The 26,601-nt window shown below is 36.7% G+C and overlaps 1 protein-coding gene across 3 annotated transcripts in view; it reads right to left on the bottom strand.

Moving 5' to 3' along the window:
• Positions 1-800: 800 nt before the first annotated feature.
• Positions 801-26,601, bottom strand: part of SEPHS1 (selenophosphate synthetase 1) — a 39,478-nt gene continuing 13,677 nt past the window's right edge. For all 3 annotated transcript variants that reach the window (XM_075208660.1, XM_075208658.1, XM_075208659.1), the window contains exons 3-9: positions 25,583-25,686; positions 22,165-22,272; positions 19,825-19,979; positions 8,710-8,800; positions 6,425-6,524; positions 2,461-2,673; positions 801-2,205 (exon numbers count right to left, since the gene is read on the bottom strand). In XM_075208660.1, coding sequence (XP_075064761.1) covers positions 1,991-2,205; positions 2,461-2,673; positions 6,425-6,524; positions 8,710-8,800; positions 19,825-19,979; positions 22,165-22,272; positions 25,583-25,686 — 986 coding nt within the window. In that variant the 3' untranslated portion in view covers positions 801-1,990. The remainder of the gene's footprint in view (positions 2,206-2,460; positions 2,674-6,424; positions 6,525-8,709; positions 8,801-19,824; positions 19,980-22,164; positions 22,273-25,582; positions 25,687-26,601) is intronic.

Consider the following 26,601-nt stretch of genomic DNA (forward strand, 5'->3'; position numbering starts at 1 on the left):
TCCCCTACAGAATCCTTTTCAAACTCCTCACCACCACTTACAAGGCTCTCTCCCACTCTACTGCCCCTTACATCTCTAACCTCCTCTCCATTCACACTCCCGCCCGCTCCCTGCGCTCGGCCAATGATCGCCGCCTCTCCTCCACTCTGATCACCTCTTCCCACTCTAGAATCCAAGACTTCTCCCGTGCTGCCCCCCTTCACTGGAACGACCTCCCTCGCTCCATTCGTCTCTCACCCAATCTGTGCTCCTTCAAGCGGGCACTTAAAACTCATCTGTTCCTTAAGGCCTACCAACCATCCACTTAACCTCTCACCTCTTCTGGTTCTCCCCTGCCCCCTTTCTCCCCGTTGCTTCACTGGCTCCCTTTTGTGCCTGACTTTGTTTACCCTCCCTTAGGATGTAAGCTCGAATGAGCAGGGCCCTCTTCCCTCCTGTCTCCATACCTGTTCTTCTGCTCCGTCTCTACTGTATCTGCCTGCCTGGAGTTTCTGAAGTACTGGTACTTTGTGTTTATTGTCCTGTACTGTTTTACCCTGTATAGTCTGTTTGTACCATGTACGGCGCTGCGGAAACCTTGTGGCGCCTAACAAATAAATGATAATAATAATAATAATTAACCAAGAAATACCAAGAAATGCCAGTTCTAACAAATACACATGGCTTAAAAATATATACCTGACATAAAAGTTTAAGTCAACAGCCTTTGTAACTTCACTGCTGTGAAATTCGCAGATAAATATCTTTAACTTATATTTCTAAAGATAGCAACAGATACCAGAAAAGAAAACAAGTACAGGTTGTACAAGAGCAATAAAAAAAATTAAATATTTATTTGAATAACAAGTTTGGAGTTTAAGCTGCAATGTTGGCAATGTCAATTTTCTTTTTTTATTAGATCACAAACTCATGCACCAAAATTAGAAAGGAAAGAGCTATTAACTACTTAACAGCTGCTGCTTTATAAAGAAAAAAAAATATATAAAGGCATGTAATCACTATACAAAATATAAAAATGTATGAAACACTATCAACCACAGAACAGAAAGGTTATTGATTATACTTAAAAAGTGTTTTGTATTTACGTGTGCGCACATTTATAATTACTGAATTGAAGTGACTTAGGCAATTTGTACATTTCTTTGCATGTGGTTTGCAATTATGTTGCACTTTAAACACATCTAACCACCTTGCAATTATCATGTGCTATTATTAAGAAAGAACATTTGTTATTAATATGGTAAATATCAGAATCAGAGAAAAAAAAAATCTTCTTATACAGAAGTGCTTTAAGCATAGTGCACCACTTAGACCCCTCAATGTAGTAGTAAAGCACTGACAAGGTCATGGAGGGCACTAAAGAACATAAAGAGAAGTGGAGGGTACAAGGCTATGAGAGCCCAAGCCTAAATAAGTCTAATCTAAAAAAAAGCAATCATGCACCCTCCTGCCAGGATCCACAGCCGATTTATTGCCTTGCCATAATACCTTCCAAAGGCATCCAACATTGTCAGACCAATAATGATAAATACACATATATAAATGAAGACACTAACTGCTTGTTGACACTACTAATGGCAATGTCTGTGCTGGATGAAAGCACCTTTTAAAAAAAAAAAGAGCCTATGCGGCAAGAGATAAGTGTCTATAGATTCAAAATGAATCAACAGTATCTGATAATTCTTCAACTTAGAAGATGCCTCATTATTGGGTGCATCTTCAGTTAATGTAACAGGAAGAAGGGAAAAAGAAAAAAGTTTTAAAAAACAAAAAAAATAAAATAATCAAAAACAAAATAAAAAGGCAATGGATTTTTACTTCTTAAATCGTCCCCATTCGCATAACTGACACACACGAAATGGGCAGACACAATGATATATATTTATATATATATATATATATTTTTTTCTTTACAATTATTTAAATTGTATGATGGTAAAGAATAAGGTCTATTTAAAAACAAAACAAAAAAAAGCTAGATTAGCCTAGATTAAGATGTGGCACCAGGCGTTGGGTTTACATTTTGAGTAGCCACCTGGGGAGCAACTTCTATGATTCGTGGCTTATCTATGATTCTAGCGGTGCGGTTGCCCTTTTCTACAATGCCAATAATCCATGCTTGATGGCCTTCTCCATACTTGGGGGACTTAATCTCAGCACAGAAACGTGCAGCCTGTTCTCGTGGCAGACAGATTAGAAGACCTCCTGCAAAGACAAGACATTGTAAATATTATAGCAGACTCATTATTATTAAAGCAAATTAAACATCCATAAATACATACTTTGGAAATATTTTCATTACAGAAAATTGTATATTTTCAATATTAACCATTGGTCCAAAGTTTGCTTTTTATGGTTCAGGTATTCCCTATACCTATTATTTTGGAGCTATTATAAATACATGATGGAAGATGAAGGGAGAATATTTGGATTACTAGAAAACCTATTTTAACAACTCACCTGACGTCTCAGGACAAGATCCATGCATAAGACCAAACATATTCCCACAAGCCTTGCTGACAGCAGCCATCTTGGCCAGCACAGGCAGGTTATGGATGACAAAGGAAACTTCATTCCGTTGCTGTTTGGCCAAGTTCTGTGCATGTCCTAAAATCCCGAACCCCGTTATATCAGTAGCAGCATGTGCATTAAACGTGTGCATGAGACCCGCAGCTAGTAAAAGAGAAAGCAAACAATCATTAAACTCTTGGTGATATTAATTAAGTTCATACTCGTTATATAGTAATTAATATTGACAAGCAATTTAATATATATATATATATATATATATATATATATATATATATATATATATATATATACTGTATATCCATGAATAATATTACAGTATGAATATGCAAACCCCTGCTTCATAATCAGTGATTGCAGAAAGAAAGAGGGGAGTATAGAACATAGTGGGACATGTAGTCTATCATAGAAGTGGGAAAATAACCCATGATGCACCATTCTAGTACGTCCACCATTTCCTCTACTGCAGGGATCAAAGATCATGAAAAGTATCAGTTAGCTCTCTCAAAATACATTTCTGAACAGTAGTTAATGCATGATCCCTCCACTTGACCAATAATCTCATGTGATAGCGGGGAAAAAAGTAAGGGTGGGAAATGCATGATGCATTATAAGATATATAATCCAACTCTTCTTTTGAAGACTGAAATTTCCATCATGCCCCAAGCTCAGTTTTCTCCCATACCATTTTGCTGAATAACCATTCAGTACTATGATCTCCTTCCTCTTCTAGAAGGCAGGAATGATAAGGCCAGGAAAAACTGGAGGCCTAATTGGAGAAAGGGGAGTACTTGGCCACTTCCCGTAATTCCAATTGGAAATGGAAAGCTGGGATTACAAATTTTTTTTTGGTTAAGTTAAAAACAAAATTATTTTTTGACTCTAAGATACAAACACATACACACACACACACACACACACACACACACACACACACACCATGACAGGTTGCCAAGTTCACAAATATACAGTGTGTAAAATGTATGAATAATAATGGGTGCATACACTGTGTCACTAAACACATATATGATGTGTGCCAGTATGTCTATATACATGATAATGATATATGGCATTGTTTACATGCATATTAAAGATGCATTATCACCTAATTTGGTGAATGTTTTTGTTTACCACTTTAAAATGGCTACATAATTTGTTGCATGTGTGAGGACCAATGAAAAGCCTCAATGGCAATGATTGAGACTTCTCATTTGTTCTATTTTTACTATCTAAGATTTCAGTGCAGTACCCCCTCCCCCCCACAAAAAAAAAAACACAAAACACAGTAGTTGAGGGTTCTCCAAAAGAAGATTGTTCTACTTTACAATTTCACAAATTGATCTCTTTTGTAGATTATGGAAGAGGAACCCGAAACCGTTACCAGCTAACTTATGACCCATGATCTACTCTTAACATACAAAATTATGTCTGATATTATGCTGCTTTTGTGAGGTCACTAAATCCTAATGTACCCATATGATGTACCCTCAGAAACACTGGTCTGACCCACACAAAGGATCTCTCATCCGTGTGTAGGTGCTGTGTACACTTTATAAAGGTTAGTATGCATACACCCATCACTCTAAAACAATACCAGATGGCAGTGCATAATTTGGTTAGAAGTGGGGATATTCGCTCTAATAAAATGCAATTAGCCTGATTTGGCCTGAAAATGATGGCGACTCCAGGTAATTATTTGATCAAATTATTATTGGCCATATAAGTAAATAGAGCTAGAAGGGGAGCGCTAGATTTGTGTGTGTGCAGTCATCTCCCCACTACGATAAAAGGCTGCCAAGATGCTGCTCAAACTGCTAGATCTCATCTGAATTGACCATATACATTTGCAGCCAACCTAGACACTGACCCTATTGCTCAGCCCATGAGTATGCATCATCTATGCAGGAGTTAAAAAAATCAACCATCCATTACAGCTAAGTTTATCTGCTTTAAAGACTTTTTGTTCTTTTTTTGCTTAACAGCCTATAAAATACAGAACCAGCTTTAGTCATTACCACAATCTAGTGCACTGATAAGATTAATAATCTACTTTATTGTACTATTTAACAAGACTAAAGGTCAACAATTATATGGATATTAATATAAAAACAAAACATGATTTAATACTTAAACCATTCTAAAGTGAAAAAAAACAAAACAAAAACATGGATAGAATAACAATCTAGCATCTTTAGAACACACTAGATTGCAGGTAATCCCCATTTTCAGACAGTGTTTTAAGCACACATTACAATTTGAAACTACTGCACCAAAAAAAATCCAGATTATTTCTAATTAACTGCTGTCTGTCTAAAATAAATATAAAAATCTATAAACACACACAATATAAAACAGGAAAGAAACAAAGCAACTAAATATGTGCTTTCAAAGTACTATATCAAGTATAGACAATATAAACATTACATGGACACCCTCTAAGTTCTATATTTTTATACAAAAGGCAGCGTATTGTAATGACTTATGAAAATAAGAATATTATTGTTTATTTTTGTGATCAGTAATCACTGTGTGCAGGAATGTAACATTTATACTGTAATTAAGACGGTCCTACTGAGGTCTCCATTTATTACAAATAGTCTCCTGCAGATTATAGACCACACTATCCGCTAGCTTGGGATGATACAGCACAATGAAAAGTAGGAAATTTAGTACATTTAGGGAGTGCCCATACAATCTTTCTGCTAGTGAAATGTAATACAGGAATGCAGACAATTTCTCACTAACAACCAATCTGACTATATCATTGCTGTATGTGCAACTCGGCATGGATCTCAATAGATATAATTTAGTATGGAACATAATGGAACTTTCATATGGACAAGTTCTTATTCCAACAATAAGAGTAAAAAGTAAACTTTTGTGCACACAAAATATTTATATAAATATATATAACTACATCTCTATGCATAGGTTTTACATAGAGGCTGTTCTTCTCATTGAAATTGCAACAAGTTTTAGAATTATTTACTATACCTCCATGCCTCTTACACATGGAGAAGGTGCAATGGAAAAGAGATGAGCACACCACAAATTGATACCTATATGTAAGCAAGGCTTTTGTGCTGCAGAGTTGTTTAAAAGCTGTTTTTCAGTTATAAGAAAGTATAAAAAAAAATACTTAATAACAATCATATAATTAATTGGAGAATACAAATGAAAGAAAAATCCCTTTGAATGGACATCTCATTTTAAATCTCCATTAAGGCATTCTCTAGAGGCACAATGTCCGAGTGTTTCGGGACAATAAGTATTTTCTTATATTTCCACATGATAATATATTAACTAAACTCTGTATCCAGTTTATGCATATAACTTTTCGTCAAAATGGCTGATCACATCTTTATATATCTGCAGGAAGGCAGTTTAAAAGAGCAAAATAAAGAACAATTGGTTATTCTCCTTAAATCATGATCTCTAAATGTTCCACGGACCAAAATGCAATGGAACAACAGGTATCAACATTTCATTGCACTTATGGCACATTTTGCAATACTTACAATAACATTTTAATGTTTTGTTTATTTTTACACTAAGCCTTTTTTATTGAAACATATTTCCTTAATTAACCCCTTCCAAGGCCACATTTCACCTCAGGTACCATATATGTATGACCCTTTCTAGGATATATATTAGTTAGACACTTAGTGGCATGTATAAATTAACACTGACACACACTATACATTATACACATATGCATTATTTTCTTGCCACTGATTCCTAGACTGCAGCATTTTAGCTGCAGTTTATTTGCAATGCAGATAATTATGGTGGACAGAGGATATAACTAAAGATAATAAAATAAATAAATGAGTAGTGTTTGCATGGATTCACCCATAGTGTGAAACAGTATAAGAATGTGCATAATGTGCAGTACCAGTTCGGTTTAGTCGAGCCATGTTCATCATTGCCTCCTGGTATGCCAACTCCACATCTTCTTGGGTGACCACCAGTTTTATTTTATTCCATTTTTCTGGCTGGTAGTGTTAAAATGACAAAAATTAGAAAGAAAAAAAAAACAATGTAGAGAAATCACAAGATTTTGTGCATGTTGTTAAATTTTGAATGTATAAATATTTTAACTTGGTCATGAGGAGAATTACAAAATATTTTCTCACCAAAACTCTGCTAATATCATTCAAAACAATGTACGTCTTACATTAGTTAAGCTAGTAATACACCAAATCCACTATTTTAGTATCCTGAACTTAGTTGGAACCCCTATTTAAATAAAAAAATTAAAAAAAAAATGTTCCTGTTTTTCTTTTAAAAAGATCCTTTAAAAAAGGACATATTTATATATGGCACATCATAACCAACAATGACTACCAACCTCCTACACAGTAAATGACACATTGCACAGAAAATACACCCCCTCCTCAAATACACACATTGCAAACCACATATTGCACAGAAATAACACCCTCCCCAGAAACTGCCAGTCACCTATTGCAGAGAACCCCCCTACTAATCAACTGAGAGCCATCTGTTACACATAGGAACCCTTCCTCCCCATCAACTCTCAGCCAACTGCTGAGAACCCCCTAATCAACTTCTGGACAGAGATCCCTTACCCCGCCAAGTTACAAATCCTCGTCTGCACCTACACATTACTATCTCAATATTCAGGGCTAATTCGGGACGGGCAATCACTCATTTGTAATGAACGTCTCTGGCAAGTAGGTGTAGGTGCCAGGGAGGAAGGTCGTCTATATAAGTTATACAGACATACCAGTGCTAAGGCATATATCCTGATGACTGGTGTGGTGCATTGTCAGTAGAGGTGATGGCTAGTGAGGCCATCACATCTGCTGTTAGTAGACAGTAGCCAGCATACAGATCCTTTAGATATGCACTTATATGTTGCACTGATCCAGAGATAGCATTGTTAGATTTGGGTCACTGCTGGAAAATGACTTTCAGCCAGAACACAAACCCAAATCCTGGATTTGGTACATACCTAGTTTAAACCAGCTAAGAGCGGTTATTAATACTACATGGACTAAACATAATACAAACTGCATAATATGTGGATACAAAGGACAGTCACATGTATACATGCAAACATCAACAGAACGATAGTTTAAAGGTAATGATTTGTTTATATTTCTATCTGTACATATCAAAGTTCCTGTTCATAACACTATTCAAATAACCCTCCAGGAAACCCCCTTGGTGTTTAAAATGCCTAATACAAATATTTATTTTAAACACTCAGCTGAAATGCAAATGTAAATATAAATATGGTTCTGTACATGATGCCTTTTAATATGGAATTAAGCCACTTCCTTTTCTAGTCATATTTAACAGGTTCGTTTGAAACTGCTTACATTCAACCGAGCCCTTCATGATCACTATTACAGATTACTGTTTGGAAGAGTTTATGAAGTGCTAAAAGATGTATGTCAAAATTAAGCACACATGCAGATGGTGTAAATGCCTGTCTTTTGAAGAACTCTACTCCTATTAGACTAATCACATCCCCTTTTTATTTTCAGGTTTCTTGGATACAAAAAAAAAAAAAGCGGGTTGTTGAAATGACGAGAGAATTCAGAAGAATCAATATTTTTTTTTTCCCCATTAATCAAGAGGCTCAGCATATAGGAAAGATACATTAATGTTAGCTTTTTTTGCACTAAAGTATTCCTCAAGTCCAAAAGCCATATTACAAAGATGGAAGAGCCTATATAAATGTGGTCCTATATTTTAGTTATAGTGGATTTCAATTGACAACAATGCCGTCCTTTTATTCTACAGCACCTTCAACAGTTTGTCATTACTCTCAAAGTAGTCATGCTTGCTTTGAACCCTAAATATTGTTAGCAAAAAAAGTAAATGCCATGTACGTTAACCATACCCTGACAGTACTACATGGTTGTAAACAAAAAGATATGAGAATATATAAGTGTCTGCACCACTTTGTGACCGTTTGGGTAGCATCTGGAATGTATGGTGACGTGTCACTTCACAGGCAAGGAGACCCACTACATCCATGTTATGCTCATCTTACATGGTTTAAACTTACCATTATATTCTCTAACCAGGAAAAAAAAAAAAAGACATTGACATTTTTCAGGTATAATAATTCAACAACTAAATTACACCAATATGAGAAAATGATTTACAGATGAAATGTGCAAGAATATGTAGCAATTTACTTACAATATCTAGCCATTGATGAACTGCTACTGCAACTTGGGTGCCTAAAGGCTTGGTCAATACAAGGACATCCCCAGGTACAGCGTTGTCGGGCCTGTATGGACACAAACACTTTGTATAACACAGCTAGACAAGCATTTATCACAGTAAAATGATTATTATGTATTGGTAAAAACAGACTGGCTTGAGATACACTTTGCTTAAAAATTAGTTTAATAATGCTAGAAATTTAATCTACATTTCTGCCATTTTGTGTTTGGCATTGTTAAAATGTATATAATATAATTGTGTTACTCCCAAAACTCCCAAAAGAAAAATGTCAAACATCTATAAAAAGTAAAAAACTAAAATAAGTATTTTAAAAACCAAAACAAAAAAGCTAATTTCAGGGACTCCACATTTATGCATGTTCTGGCATTGGAAAAACATACAGAGGCTACAGGTTAACAGGAAAACAAGTAAGGTTTCTGAGCTGTGCAAGTATTTTCATTTTCCAAGCAACTGTGTGTTTATGCAGAAATCGACATTGTTTAACACAGGGAAACATAATAAAAAAAAAAAATCAAGGTATAACCTATATGTTTTTCTCTTTGCGGATCATGTAAAAGCTTGTGATATTTTTTATTTATACTGCTTTATTTTGTTGAATTCTTATCGAAATGAGGAATTAGCAACATGAAGGTTTGAGGTCCATTGACAACAGAAAGTCTGATGCTCAATGAGCAGACACTGGCTCAGGAAGTGGAGACATGGGAGGTCCAGAACCCGTAGTAAGTACTTTGGTCACAGTTAAAAGAAGGGGTAGAGAGAAGAGTTTCAGGGATGTTAGCCCTGACCTGGCACACTAATATGCCAAATTGGCTGATATTGGGGATGTCAGCTCATGAGTAGCAATGCTGTTGGATCACTTACTTTCTCTAGCACCTGCTCCAGTAAATATAGGGATAGGAGTGCAGTGTAGGCCAGACAGGAACTGGTTGTAGGGGATTCAATTTAGGGCAGAACTAAAAATTATTTGCAGTCTACTGGGTGCTCAGATTCAGCATATAGTGGATACATGCATAGTATATACAGCATATAGTTAATATACTTTTGGAACGGACAGAGAAGAACCCAAAACAGTTATGGCACACAGCTATACCAATGACAAAAGTTAGTTTTTGGGAGGGCTTCAGGTTTCTGGAGGACTAATTTGATTTGTCTCTTAGCATAGGGATGAGCTGCACCTAACTGAGGAGGGTGGAGCTGTGCTATGGTAGGAGATGGTTTGAAGGTGTAGGGAATTTTAAACTAGAAATTGATGGAGCATGGTGGTGAAGACAGAAGCAGCGTGCAAGATTGTATAGACACCAAATAGGTGCTTAGAAGAGTCATTAAGAAAGTGCAAAAAATGAGTGGCAATAAAAAGAATCTAAAAAAAAATATGGTAACAGCAATCTAAAACATGAAAAGAAATCAAGCTATTTAAATTTCATCTAGATGCTCATGTTAGGTATCTGGCATATTGTTAATTAGATATATTGTAATACATACACATTGCCTGCCACAACATAAAAAAAGAAAGGCTAAACTCAAATAACAAAATAGTGTTAATTTCACAAAGAGATCCCAAGATATAACAGACAAGTAATGAAGCAAAAAAAAAATATTGATATTTTTCAAAATGAAACAAAGTAAATCTAGCTATTTAAATATATCTAATTGCCCTCATATTCAAGTGTCCAGAAATGTTTCATCTTCAGGAATTCTGCGTCAACTTTTTGGATATTCATTTGCTGAGTATAACTCAGTAAATGAGTTTACTGAAAATAACTCCTCGGAGATCTATCTCATCTAAAATGATTGGTTCTTCTATTACATTCTTTTGTTTTAATTTTTTTATTTGCAAAATATCATTTTCTACATTGATCTCCTCTAAATTTATCCAGATCTACAAAAAGTTTAAAGAGATCCGGTTTACAAGCAGGAGAATATTTCAATATTATTGGCTTATTGGATACACAGAGGTGTTTGTCTGTCAATAGGTTTTGAGTTCCACAGGAGAAAGCACAAGTAATACCTTTTTACCAATTAAATTAATGTAAAAACACAAAAGAGACCAGCAAAGGTACTAATAGTATAGTATGGTATGGTAAATAAAATAAACAAACATAAAAAGAGAGCAATCTTCCTTATTAGGTCTCTCAGACTCCACCTACTACTTTTAGCCAAGGGTCAGCATATTAGATATAGCATTTTATATAGAGGCGAAAACCAGGACTAAAAGTGCAGCAAAATCCAAAAGTAGCAAACATACAAAACATAAAATTAGATAAAAGCTTATCTGTACATCTGCTCTATATATAAGTACTAATAATAACAATCTCAAGCGCTGAGTATTTTAAGGCAATACAATAGATTGAATAAATATAAAACAAGCACCTAATTGCCTCCAGCAGCTGTCAATGATTCTGTGCACTCCTTAAAAGAAAAAAGAAACAAACACCACTATCTAAACACACAGCCTTGGAGATGTCATAGGTGGTAGGAAAAATAAACAGAATAAACTGAGAAGCCAAGTCTGTGGGGGAATGATAAAACTATATTTAATTTTTACACAGACTTAGCTTTTCAGTTTATTCTGTTCATTTTTCCTAGCACCTATGACATCTCCAGCGCTGTGTTTAGATATTCCTATAGGAGCATGCCTTTAAAAGGTTCTGAGGATGATATATTTCTTTTGTCTGAGGAGATACTAATCACAAATCCTGGGAATGGAGATAAACTTCCCTGGAACAGGTCCTAGGTAGGAGACCCCCTTACCTAATTGTTTCATCTGAAAATGACTTTCAACTATGTCTCCTGTTTTACTTGAACTCTTAACACTTTAATGTGGGCATACACACTGTGGCCATCTGATTTCAACCAAGGGTTCCCACAAAACAGGTGCTTTTAAAAATGAACCACAAATTTGTAACATAAAATGTCTGCATTCAGTATGTTCCATTATAACTTATATTCATCCATTCTATTCCATGCTCAAAGGACTCCAGAGCTGTACGGAACTACTATTTCAATCATCCAGAGCAACATCATGATTGCTAGACGCAAATATAACTAAACTTTGTTCCTTATCCCTAGCATAAACACCTGTGTGAAAAATACATGGTCACAGTGCACATGACCATATTAAAGTATGCAAGAGAAGTCCTTTTCAGATAAAACGCAGAGGTAAGGGATCCCATACTTCAGCACAAGACTGGATGCAGGAAAGCCCGACTGATTTCTGATTAGTATTTCTACAGGCAGGGGATATCTATCATCCCCAGAACTTTTAAAGGCATGCTACTATAAGAGCACATACGTGAATAGCCAGATAAGCTTTTATCTAACTTATGTTTTGCATATTTGTTACTTATTATATATTAAAGATGGTTTGCATTTCACTGTATTACTAGTCACATTTTTCTTCTGGATGTTGTATTTGTGTGTATAGGATATATATAATGCATCTGGAAGTGACAAGCTGACCATGTACCAAAATAAGTCAGAGTCTGAAAGATACATAAGGAAAATTGCTCTCTCTATTGCACTTCTAGTGTTTTTCCAACTAGATTTGATTGGAAAAGTCTTACCGATGTTTCCTCCTGGGAGACTCAAAACAATAACAAATAACCTTTAGTACATCAGAAAAACCCATTTTGTTTGTTTCTACCTATTTAGTAGTTGTTTACTACTTGAAGCGCACTTTCTTGTTCTTTGTTATTTCAGCATTCTCTGCAGTGTTTTACACTTTGGGCCTAGCACAGTAATAAGACAAAGATGTACTAAGAAACAGGCAAGCATGCCCTTTCCAAAGGCTTACATTCTATAGGAAAGTAGGCATTTGATACAGATTGCATACTGGTTAAGCCAGATAGCAATGGGAAAAAGTACTTGGTGAGTCTATATGACCCAGTCTCGCATTCATGTTTGTTTGTTTCGTGGTCAGTAGGTTGCTGGAGAAAATGTTTTAATTGCTCGTATATCAATCACAGCTTGTATTTTAAGCTTAGTAGGTAAGGTGCAAAGAACTTTTGGTTTAAGAGCAATACCAGACAGAAAGTCAAAGTACATTACAGAAAATTAGTGTGATCAATCATGCAAAAGAGTTGGTATACATACAGAAGAAATAAATATGATGTTAAAGAAGACCCATGAGTGTCTTTCTCCTTGTATTATTTTGCCTTTCTACGCAAACTATGGCAGGAAAATATGCCCCACAACATTACCAGAACCCTTAACTAATGGTAACAAGCATAGTGCTGTAGAATTTAGGGTGGCACCACACATGCTCTCAGCTGTTTGGTGAAGGTTGATTAATTAACTATGTCTCTTTCCTCCATTGAACTCACAAAACATGCATTGTCATACATCAAACTTGAAGTTACTTGGCTTTTTTTTTACCTTGCACTTTGAATTAAAAAGCACAGAGATCACGATCCTCAAGTATTTGTTTCCACCCACTGCTGCCTTTCTTTGATATTTTTCAATCCCCTGACATCACCTTAGACACAGTTGCTCGAGAAACATAAGCAAGTTGATCTGTCTGGGTAACCGTAGCTCCTGTCAAATGCAACCCAACAACCACCACTCTTTCAAAGTCACTTAGGTCTCCTCCTGCTAGTCATAAATAAAGGCAGCCAGGGCAGTTGAGATGTTAATAATTAATGCATTCACCTCCAGTGTATGGAAGCCCTTGCTTTGTGCCCCTCAATTGCCCAGATGTTTCTCATGGGTTTTTTTTCTGCCCACTAACTGTATGTGTGTATATCTCTCTTTCTCATATAGATAGATATTAGAGATATCGATAGAGATATCGATAGAGAGACATCTATCTACTGTAAAATTCAAACGTTTAGACACATCTACTCACAGCAGGGTTGTTCTTTATTTTTTACTATTTTACACATTTTAGAAGAAGAGTAAAACATCACCCAAACTATGAAATAACAAATGGAATTATGTAGTGACCATTTATTGGCTGCTTTTCTTTCACTCTCCAGTCCAGCTCATACCAAACCATCTCTATTGGGTTTGAGTCAGGTGACCGTATAGACCAGGTTATCTGATGCAGCACTCAATCACTCTCCATCATCATCACCAGAAATAGTTCCTACAGTCCTGGCTAAAATTTTTGAGAATGAAGCAAGTATTGGTTTTCACAAAGTGTGCTGCTTCCAAGTTTAGACCTTTTTGTCAGATGTTGCTATGGTATACTGAAGCAAAACTACAAGCATTTCATAATTATTGCCAATTACATTAAGTTTATGCAAAGAGTCAATATTTGCAGTATTGACCCTTCTTTTTGAATACCTCTGCAATTCACCCTGGCATGCTGTCAATCAACTTCTGGGCCACATAGTGACTGATGGCCACCCACTTGTCAGAATTTGTTGGCTTTTGTTAGTCCACCTGCCTCTTGAGGATTGACCACAAGTTCTCAATGGAATTGAGGTCTGGGGAGTTTTCTGGCCATGTACCCAAAATTTCAATGTTTTGATCCCCAGGCCACTTAGTTATCACTTTTGCCTTATAGCAAGGTGCTCTATCATGCTGGAAAAGGCATTATTTGTCACCTAACTGTTCTTGAATGGTTTGGAGAAGTTGCTCTTGGAGGATGCTTTGGTACCATTCTTTATTCATGGTTGTGTTCTTAGGCAAAATTGTGAGTGAGCCCACTCCCTTGGCTGAGGAGCAACCTCACACATGATTGGTCTCAGAATGCTTTACTGTTGGCATGACACAGGACTAACGGTATCGCTCACCTTTCCTTCTCCGTTTTTCCAGATGCCCCAAACAATCTGAAAGGGGATTCTTCAGAGAAAATTACTTTACCTTAAATACTCAGCAGTTCAATCCCTCTACTTTTTGTAGAATATCAGCGTGTCCCTGATGTTTTTCCCAGAGAGAAGTGGCTTCTTTGCTGGCCTTCTTGACACCAGGCCATCCTCCAAAAGTCTCTGCCTCACTGTGCGTGCAGATGCACTCACACCTGCATGTTGCCATTCCTGAGCAAGCTCTGCACTGGTGGTGCCCCAATCCTGCAACTGAATAAACTTTAGGAGACGGTCCTGGCGCTTGCTGGATGTTCTTGGGTGCCCTGAAACCTTTTTCACAACTATTGAACCTCTCTTCTTGAAGTTCTTGATGATCCGATAAATGGTTGATTTAGGTGCAAGCTTACTAGCTGCAATATCCTTGTCTGTGAAGCCCTTTTTATGCAAAGCAATGATGACTGCACATGTTTCCTTGCAGCTAGCCATGGTTAACAGAGAAAGAACAATTATTTCAAGCACCACCCTCCTTTTAAAGCTTCCAGTCTGTTATTCTAACAGAATCAGCATGACAGAGTGATCTCCAGCCTTGTCCTCGTCAACACTATCACCTGTGTTAACGAGAGAATGACTGACCTGATGTCAGCTGGACCTTTGTGGCATGGCTGAAATGCAGTGTAAATGTTGTTTTTGGTATAAAGTTAATTTGCCATGGCAAAGAGGGACTTTGAAATTAATTGCAATTCATCTGATCACTCTTCATGACATTCTGGAGTATATGCAAATTGCCATAATAAAAACTGAGGCAGCAGACTTTGTGAAAAATAATGTGTGCGTCATTCTCAAAACATTTGGCCATGACTGTACACAGCCTATAGATGTGTTTTAGGTCGTCATTGTCTTGTTGGAAACAAAAAGGGCATCCCAACTAAGCGCAAACCAGATGGGATAGTGTTGCTGCAGAGTGCTGGGGTGGCCATATTGGTTAAGAGTGCCTTCAATTCTAAATAAATTGCCAACAGTGTCAACAGCAAAGCAACCCTACACTATAACACTTCCTTCCCCATGCTTCTGGTGGGAATCACACATCCAGACATCAGCAGTTCACCTTCACTGTCTCTCACAAAAATATGGCAGTTTTTGGACAAAAGGACATATTTCCAGTGGTCTAATGTCTGCTGCCTATGTTCCTTGACTCAAGAAAGGGTCTTCTTATTTCTGTCCTTCAGTAGTGGTTTCTATGCAGCAATTCTACCATGAAGGTCTGATTCATGCAGTCTCCTCTGAACAGTGCATGCTTTGATGTGTCTACTGCTTGAACACAGGGAAGCATTTATTTGGACTGTCATCTGAGGAGCTCTCAAAGGACAATTTATGAGGCTGGTGACTAATAAACTTATCCTGCGTAGCATGGGTAACTCTTGGTCTACATTTGCTATAGTAAGCCTACGGAGAGCTTGTTTCATCATAACGCTTTATAGTTTTTGCCACTGCACTTCAAGAAAATTGCAGCAACTTTGAAAGTTTCTTCATTTACTGACCTTCATTTCTTAAAAGTAATGATGGACTGTAGCTTATCTTTGTAAAGAGGGCTCTTGCCATATTATGGACTACTACAACCAGAAAAAAATGTCCTTCTACCAAATAGGGCTATCTAAGTACCACCCAAAATTGTCAGAACATAACTGATTGGTATTAGGCATTAACAAAAAAAAGCAATTCCACAAATTAACTTTGAAAAAGCATAAAATTACATTGCACGTTTAAAATGATAATTTAATCATTGTGGTTCGACATTCTCCACTTTCATTTTGATAACAAAATCATACATAGCCATCAACTTCCTTAATTTATATTTGTCTAAGAAACTAATTTCAAGCATCTATGCATAAGCTTTTAGATCAAAATGTCTTTAAGATCATGAGAAACATACTTTCAATCAGGTGTGTCCAAACTTTTGAGTGGTACTGTATATAGATAGTTATATACCACCATTTGTAGTTTAAATACATTTCTAAAATGTTAATGTTTTACAAGTTCTGTTTAGAAAAGAGAAATTACAATTATATTTTCACAGCTATTTCCCCTCCTGCCCATGTTACATTCTACTGTCTTAGGTTACAGAGTTGGAAATTAGTAAGTTGAACGTTCTATTTTGGGGGCGACCAAGTAACATGTGACCCTACTGCATATTATATTTTCTTACTACTTTCATGTCACATAGGTCAGCTGATTCTAAAAAAAGAACAGTCAAGGTCATACTCATTTTGAAAATGTTAATCCTAGATGTTATTTTCAAGCCTTGCAAGAAGGGTTAGTGTGTAAATAAGTTCAGCAATATTCCTTAAAAGCCCAGGAAAACTTCTTAGACAGAAAGATATCCGGAATATTCCGAAAGGAACAAGTCATTGACACCCAGTGAGGCACTTTGCCGCGACAACACAAGCGATACTTAGGCTGCAACAAAAAGCCAAATGAACTATTGAACCAGCCATCTGATAAAATATTTACATTTTTACCTAGCCAGAAAATTCATGGACTAAGTATCCATTGAGGACCCACAATATGCCCCCCCACACTCCAAGACAGTTCTGCCTATTACACAAACTTATTCTACTCCATCTTTCAGCATATAAGCCTACCAGGCCTGGTCACAATCTCCAAAAAAAGTACAAACTAGGGAGAAAGAAGAATAATGTTATAATTACAACACCAGGGGGTAAATGTATTAAGCTGAGAGTTTTCTGGCAGGTTTGAAAAGTGGAGATGTTGCCTTTAGCAACCAATCAAATTCTAACTATCATTTTGTAGAATGTACTAAATAAATGATAGCTAGAATCTGATTGGTTTTTCAAACCCGCCGGAAAACTCTAAGCTTGATACATTTACCCCCAGAAAATGGTATTCATCTACATAATGCATGGTTAGGTACAGCGAAAGGCGCGCTGTGTCTGTACAACTTTGAATTGCCGGGATGAGTTAAGCTTTATTTCAACCACCAAGCTTTATCTATCTATCCAGCGCCCCAACCTGTGTCCCAGGACTATGTAGCCCATCGCATATACTATATTATCATCCAGGCAATACAAAAGTAAAAAAATCTAAAAAAAAAAAAAAACAAGAAAAAAAACAAACACATGCACAACTCAATTTAATATATAAATCTATATATCAGAAATAATCTGCCATCTAATCATTACCCATTATTCAACTACTACTTCAGTCTCTGATTCACAATATAAATCAACTGCTTTAACTACTCAGTTAATCAGTCTTTCTTCCAACACCTAAACTCTACTGCCCTCGTGTGTCTCACCATAAAACTGCAGAGGGTTCTGAATGAAAAGTAAACCATATGATTTTGTGATGCTATTGTAAGTTTTAATGAGATCCGCCTTTCTCAACAGAAGATTATTTGAATAATGAATGTTATTTTACAAAAGCAATATAGTTTAACCAAGGTGCAATGTACCAGGAAGTTTATTTGTAGTCTTACCACATATTTAATATTTCTGCTGAATGATTTATTATAGCAGGTGCATATATAGTTCTGGTGGAATGGTAAAGTTATGCCCTTATGGATTAGTAAAAAAAACAAACTAGAATTAGTATGATTAAGTTACAGCAAGCTACCCAGAAAGGAGATGTCAACTTGACAAGCAATATTATAATGTTTTTGGTTTGGCAACCTCAGTTTGCTATAGCCTGGGTTACAAATAACAAATATTTACACAAACACTATGACAGATTACCAACTATGCACTCCCTTATCTCTTAGGCATATATACCGACTGCATGCACGCACGCTTTATCAAGCTCAAAGAACATAATATTGACAAAATTCTAAGCAACTGTACATGTAGAGCTTGGCAACAAGCCAGGGAAACAACAAATTGCATCACACACATTCCTTATCCCTGGGAAATCAAGAGGGTAATGAGAAACTGGCAATTATTAGATGGGCACAACACAGACTCACTAATTTGAAAGACTTGCTGGGTGCATCTCATAAACCCCTTGGCACGCTGATGCTGAAGTGGTAGAAGAATATGGCTACCTCTCCCAACATCTATTTACAATTATACAAGCAACTCATTTACAAAACAACCCTTCCCACTCTTAGGCAAAATATTATAATGAATCTTTAAGACTCATCAATTCTGAATGGCCCATATTCTATATCAGCCATTTAAACAAAACTTAAACCAGAAATTAATCCGGAAGTAGATAATTCTGGTATTTTAGATAGGAAACATATTTCACTGAGATAGAGGCTTTATATTACAAGAAAAATGGCTTTTTACACAACCATCTGGTTAATATACTAAATGGACGGGGACAAAAAATGTAATTAAAAATGGATCAATGTTTTATTACTCGGAGCAGTATTCAGTTGCAATAACTAAAACAATTACTAGTTTGATGTTTCTTCGTTGAAGATTGTTAGCTTATTGTTACTGTACTGTTTAAAGCCATAATAAAAATGTTTTCATAAAAAAGGTTCTTCTGTAAAATGTAGATCTTTTCCAGACATTCATAAGGAAATGGTGTACTGATATTTATCAATTACAACATGTGCACTCGCTCCTTGGTTTTCTCTGCATGTAGCATGTATTTTAACACAATAACATCACCATAAGTTTGTGAAGGTGGAGATACACAATGCAAAGTATATACACACCTCTGTGCCACTGTGATGAACAGTAATGAAACTAAACTTCAGAAACAGTAAGAGACACTTGTACCCTGACTATGTAACAAATATTGAGATAAATATATTGCCATAAATTAAATCAAAATGGAACTAGTAGGGAGACGACAGATGACACCAGTGCGACACTTTAAAAGAATAATTCAACCCAAAACTCAATTTTGGATGGAATATCCCAAGTACAAACTGGTCCTGCACGCTTCCGCTAGCATGAAGTTGTCGGTAGAAAACATGCTGTCTGTCTTTTTAAAAAAATAAAAAATAAATAAATGGACTGGCAGTAAGAAGTACTATCTGATGCCCTTCCCTTGTTCCGGTCTTTTTCCCAGACAGGCAGTGTGTGTGTAGGCCACTGACAACACACTGCCAGCAGCAGCACTGAGCAGCAATCTGAGCACTGAAGGCAAGCAGAAATTATTTGGGAACCCTCAGCATTGCATCACAGTGGAGCCCCGGTAAGTGACCTTCTGGCACTAGATGTTCTTTCTAAACCTGTATTTTTCGTTTTGGGTGGAATTATACTTTAAGAATTAAAGTACTGACTTTCATGAAAGCTATATACCAAATAATGAGTTATATTCCTATAGCAATGTAATTCATTCAGTAACTCACATGATAAATTCATTAGGCTGACAGACCGTTGTGGCAACTCCTCCTAGAACTACCCAAGGGTTTAATACGGTCTGGCCTCCTGTCACTGAAGTCCCTGCTTCTTCTGCAGCATCCTTGAAGCCCTGGATGATAAGAGGCATCACCTTGTCTCTTTCCTATGATTAACAATTAAAATGTTATATGACAGTCATATTGATATGTGAACATTGTGTATGTTGGAATACATAGTATTGTTTCCCAGTTCTACATTCAGTTAATGAGCTGAAGAGAGATTGGAACACTATTACAAATGTGAAAACAATCTGCAGAATGACCAGCACTGCAATACTTGCCGATTATGTATTGGCCATTCTCCTGAAGAGGTTCCAAATACTAATAGCTTACAATAGCGTGACTTGTGCCAACATGCTGTTGACCACTTTGTTCCTTTTTGACTCTCTTTGTTTAAATGTTGTTATAGATAATACTTCAGGTAAGGAAAAAACTTTTCATGCAAAATTAAGTTACTGACGAGATTTGCAAATCTGGCTCACACAAAGGATTGAGACAGAGGGAAAGTAACCATTTGAATTAGTTCAATGTGCTATACTGTACACAACTCTTTAAAGCAGGCCTGGACAAAATTCTTTAAAGCCAGGAGCTAGGGACAAAAGATGTGCATACTGCATGCAAGAGCATGCATACAGATTCTGCACCTAAAAATTTTCACTCAACTCTAAATTAGACACATTGGGGCATATTCAATTGGCGGCGGAAACGCCGTAAATCTCGCGCTCTGCGCACTATTACTGTTATTACGGTATTTTTCTCAATGGATTTCTCACTGAGCCGCGAGCTGAAATCCAGCTAACTACTGCCGTAATAACGGTAGTAGTTTTAACGCCGCGGAAACCCGCGACAATTGAATATGCCCCAAAGTGTCGCTCTATTTAGTGTGTTTACAAATATAAATACACTAGTTTAGCCCGATCAACCTGTGGCTCTCCAAGTGTTATGAAAGTACGTGTCCCAGCGTGCCCTGCCACCTATCGATTGGCTATAGAGCAGGCTGGGGCTTGTAGCTTCACAACACATGGAGTGCCACAGCTTAGCCAGACATGCAGTAGTAGATATTAAACAGCAGTGGGCAAGAAGGTAAATGCTAGGATAAAGCATGTTTAAAGCAAAGGTTGTTAAAAAGGTGCAATTGTATAAGTAAGCAAATTCCTATACATTTAGAATCATGTATAATACTGGAGACATGATTGTCTGCACATATGCCTAGCAATGCTGACCCCATTCCACTGTGGAGTGTGCTTTGCAAAAGCTTCCTTAATTTCAATGTTTTTATTTTGTAGATTTCTTTTAAACAAGCAGCAATATCAAATGTAAGATTGGAACACGCTACATTTGTTCACTTATTTCAACAGAAAACTTTAGAGCAGATAACATTAGCATTCACTTTAACTGAAAGGTTCATGAGACCATAAACTAAAAAAATCAACTGGTTGAGAGAGGGGTGGCATCCACATGCCAAAAGAATGGAGAAAATCTAGAGTTGAAGGATTGATAATAGTCATTTCCAGTTTTAGTTAAATGTATATTGCTATAGCCAGTTTTTGAAACACTATGGGGGGAGATTAATTCCCCCCAAAGTACCGCCGTGTAAAAATTTTTACCGTTATTACGGTAATATTAACCCGGCTTTCTGCTCGCAGCAAAAGCCAGCGTTAAAATTAGTGTAATAACGGTATTTACGCGCACTATTACCGTAATAACGGTGTAGTGCGCAGGCCGCGTTACTTTTCCAAGTAACTCGACTAATTGAAATGCCCCCATGGGGTAGGGGGGGTTCATTTGGCCGCGTTACTTGAAAAAGTAACGCAGCCGGCGCACTACACGGTTATTATGGTAATAGTGAGCGTAAATACCGTTATTACGGTAGCTTTAACGACGGCTTTTTGCTCGCAGCTGCGAGAAGAAAGCCAAGTTGAACTTACCGTAATAACTTTAACGCGGCGGTACTTCGGGGGGAATTGAATTCCCCCCTGTGGTTTGATTAAAAAGTAATGGAGAGTAGCAAACACTAAGTTTAATGAGCAGCCAGCAATAAAGGGATAAATCACATGACAATATAACATCTGCATTACAAGTAGAGTGGTGTGCCATGGACATCACTGGACATCCCTCATTTATACTAGTTGTCAACTTTATTTAGGGTCTTTATAGAATAAAGTTTATTTTCGACTTTTCTTTTTTAACCATCAAACTTGGTAGACAAGTGAACTTTGCTAAATTAGCTTAGTATGGTTCTAATGTGATCTTTTTTTTATATGTGGCAAATATAATGAGAATACTTACCCGATCAGTCAATTTATTACTGACACCAAGCAGCATCAACATGTTGTCACATTCAGTTACCCCCATTGCATACAGGTCACTTAACACGTTTGCACAGGCTATCCGTCCCTAGGAAAAGAAACTCATTAAGCATAGTGTCTCATATTCCTCAAGCATGCCTAGAGCTGTTGGTGTATGGAAATAAAATATAAAAAATTATCTTGAAAGTTTAGGGTATGCATTCGAGTTCCTTATTACCATAGCATCTGTTTTTGGTTGTGAGCTTAAATATTTTGATCAAAACATTAATATATTGTATTTATTTTGTTTTAGAGATTACACATAATTATATTTTACATACATATCAAAGTTTAGGGAACCCTGGTCAAATTGCATGTTTTGTTGAATCTCTAAGTGAAAGTATTTAATGCGAGTACAATCTTAAACATGAAAATCTGCACGATTTAATGCACAACTACTGTTTGCAGAGTTTAACATCTTGGGGTATTTTATATATATAAAAAAAAGGAGTTCAATTGTAGTTTTTTTTGTTAGACCTTAAATTAAGCCAAGTGAAGCCAAATCCCAAAATTTGATAAATCTAACCTTTCTAATCTCTCATTGTGTCGGGCCTACTCAACAACTAATGGCTCCTATAAGATGATTGAGGACTTGAAAATAGAGATAAATAACGGTTACAAAGCAGTGGAAGGAAAAGATATCTAAACGTTTTCAGCTTGGAATTCTTAAACATAGTAATGAAATGGAAGTTAAAGAGAACCGTTGAAGTCAAAGCGAGATCTGGAAAACCCCCACCAAAAAGACTGGTAGAAATGCTTGTAAACTGGTCAGAGTTGCAATGATATGTGGATTCTGCAGCAAGTTTTAGCTCACGGAGTAGAGGTCCAGAGTAGCTGCATAAAAGGTCATTTCTGAAATATGCAAATCAAAAGTTGGATAAACCATACTTTTTTTTTTTTTTTAAACAAAGTGTTATGGAATGATGAAACAAATCCACAAGATATACATTTGGAGAAAAACATTAAACATTGCTTGGATTTACTATGTTCTTGGGTTGTGTGGCAGCCAATAGCTCAATATATTTTGTCCGTGTGAAAGAATAGATTCAACTAAATATCAACATGTTCCAGAAGCTCATGTCCCTGTGTCGGTGAAGAATACCTCAAAAACAACCATGAAGATGAAGGTATTGGATTTGTATTTACAGACACCCAGTCTTGAATATCATTAACAAAGAACTGTGTGTGTGTGTGGGTGTGGATCTCAAGCAGGGGCGGATTTAGAGTTCTACTTTACAGGGGGGAGGGCGCAATTGTGTCCCCGCCTCCTTTTTGACAGCTAAGCATGCCTGCGGCTTGCACACTGTGTGCAGGTCCGTTCGGCAGAAACAAGCAGGGAGAGTATGCTGCCTGGCCGCTCTGATTGTATTTAAAAACACAATCAAAGCAGTCGGACAGGACTCTCTAAGCTCTTGCTAGGGGGGATCAATTGCCCCAATCGCCCCCCTGGATCTGCTAGTGATCTCAAGCATACAGGATGACCTAAGAATATTTCTGAGCTATAAAAGTTCTGCTGCGAAGAGTTAGGAAATACTTCCTAAAGTTAGAAGAAAAAACTCTTAGCTGGCTATTAAACATTTTGGAAGCGGTGATTTCTGCAAAAGGAGTTGTTACTAAGCATTAACCCGACAGGGTGTCCAAACTCTTGTACATGCCACACTGGGGTCATGGGCTTGATTCCTGACCATGGTCTCATCTGTGTGGAGTTTGTATGTTCTCCCCGTGTTTTCGTGGGTTTCCTCCAGGTGCTCCGATTTCCTACCACACTCCAAAAATATACTAGTACGCTATTGGCTGCTATTAAACTGACCTTAGTCTCTCTTGGTCTGTGTGTGTATGTTAGGGAATTTAGACTGTAAGCTGCAATGGGACAGAGACTGATGTGAGCGAATTCCTATGTACAGCGCTGCAGAATTAGTGGTGCTATAAAAATAGATGATGATTCACCGGTTTATTGTTTTTGTGCACTTTGTTAAATAGTAACTGTGCAGAAATAGATCACGTATAAGCTCGTACCTTGTAGAGGTTGTGTTATTGTTTACTTTAGTGACACTAGCAATTTTCACAAGGGTACCCTAATTTTGCACACAATGTAATGTTTATAACCTGATTTTAAGAATCAGAATGAACTTCTTGAAGGGGTTTCCCCAAAAAATTTTAAAAACTACATGTCGTAGAGCTCTCGTTATTTAAAACAAGTGTAATGCATCATTCTAAATTGATCAAGTTTATAAAAAATAAAAATAAAATAAATAATATTTTTATAGGCTACAGGTTTTCCTGCTTATAGTTCATACTTCCATAGACAAAAGGTTTTCTATAGACAATTTCAGCATACACACTCCATTAAACCATAGCCAAACATTTCGTTTTTAATTATACAAGTTATATCAAGTAAATGCTGAAGCGTAAGATAGCAAAACAAATGTTTTTGAAGATGGCTATAGTTACCGTATTTCCCCATGTATAAGACGCTCCCATGTATAAGATGCACCTGTATAAATCATGTGAAAAAATTGAGGATAATGTTTATAGTCTTTTGCAGAGTAATTGGTGACTGCAAAAAACATTATCCTCAATTTTTTCACAGAATAATTGTAGAGCGGGTACTACAGAGAGGAGAGACGGAGTTCTAACGCTATTGTCAATTCTGCCTTACCCTGTCAGATGCTTCCTCTGTCCAGTAAAGTCTTCTTTCTTCTGTCCGTTCTGATACTGATGCTGGAAAGTCGCTTACCGTCCTATTCGCGATGACCGGATGTCCAATCAGGACAAAGTCCTGCTTGGACAAAACGCCAAATGCAGAAACCAGAAGTGTGCGTTCCAACTGCGGTTCACACACCACATCCGGTCATCGGGAAGAGGACGGTAAGCGACTTTCCAGCATCAGGATCAGGACAGAAGAAAGACTTTACCGGACAGAGGAAGCATCGGGCAGGGTAAGCGCTACTACCACTGTATAAGACGCACCCAGTTTTTAGACCCAAAATTTTGGGGGGAAAAGTGCGTCTTCTACATGGGGAAATACAGTATTTATTTTTTACTGTCTTTCTATTAGGAGAAATGAAATGCATAAACCGTAAATCAACAAAACTGGGTGGCCATGAGATTTATGGCCGGAAGCATTGTTTTAATCACTCTTCGATTGATGAGATGTTAAGAAATACCACACATGCTACACATGAGTGAACCCTATCTTTGAATATAGTTGTTGTTTAATTTACCCAGGTGATACGATTTCTCTTGTCCGCCACCCATCCTAAGAAATATATGTTCTCTAATTTTATAAATTTGCGACAATAATTATATTCTCTTTAAAACTTTTGAATAAGTACAGAGCAGATTATTTTACTACCTACCATCATATAAGGGTCATCTACAATGGGATAAATGTAGTCTGTAGTCTGAACAAGAGAAAGGCCACCATGTCTTAAGGGAATGACGCATGTGTCCATCCCAATACCTACAAACACAAAAGGAAGAGTAACAATAGTGCAAACAAAGCAGAAGAAAGACAACATGCTTATAATAAACAGAGCTCAAGGTGTCCACCTTTTTTTCATCGATCTACTGGACTAACCAATGTAAAATAAAATTTTGTCACTTGCACACTCCCAAAATATACCTTTTCATGCTCTTTAGGTCCCCCACTAATGTTGAGAATTTATCTCATTTATCTCTGGCGAGTATGTTAGGCTATTGTCACACACATGTGAATATGATGCCACTTTCTTTTGTAGATACCACCCCTCCCCCCCACGATGTGAATTCCTGCCTACCATTGGTTATTGTAATATGAAGAGTTGAACAACAACTACAACCCTGTAGCCATGCACCTACTCCAACAAAAAAGCATCTTTCACCTTTATTCCCTCTGTTTACGCCTACATATACCACCAACTACCAAAGAGGGATCCTGCACTAACAAGGAAGACTGAATTCTAGGATTACCGACATTTGACTCCTTTGCATTACTGCCTTTAGACATTTTAAACATCCACTAATGTTTATTTTTCATTGTTTCCAAATGCATTTTTTTAATTATATTTAATATTATAAGGAAACAGTTTCCTCATGTTAGATAATAGTCTTATAATAAATACAAATTAAATATTTTGATAATGTCTTCTAAACATATGATCAATGGTACTGCATGTTGTAAATTTCCCTTCACCCCTTTTCTTTTATTCTGTACCCCTTCCCATACACAGATGTTCAGTAAAACTTAAATAAAATACTATTTCCAAAAAAAAAAAAAAAAAAGTTTGATATTTCAAGGTTGCAATAAAAACTCTAGTGACTAAGGTGCAATGTGAATGAGACAGATATAATAATTTCTTTACTGAGGTATAATGAAGCTTTTCCACAGATATGAATA

The sequence above is a fragment of the Mixophyes fleayi genome, chromosome 4 (assembly GCF_038048845.1).
Source record: "Mixophyes fleayi isolate aMixFle1 chromosome 4, aMixFle1.hap1, whole genome shotgun sequence".
Taxonomy (NCBI): Eukaryota; Metazoa; Chordata; class Amphibia; order Anura; family Limnodynastidae; genus Mixophyes; species Mixophyes fleayi.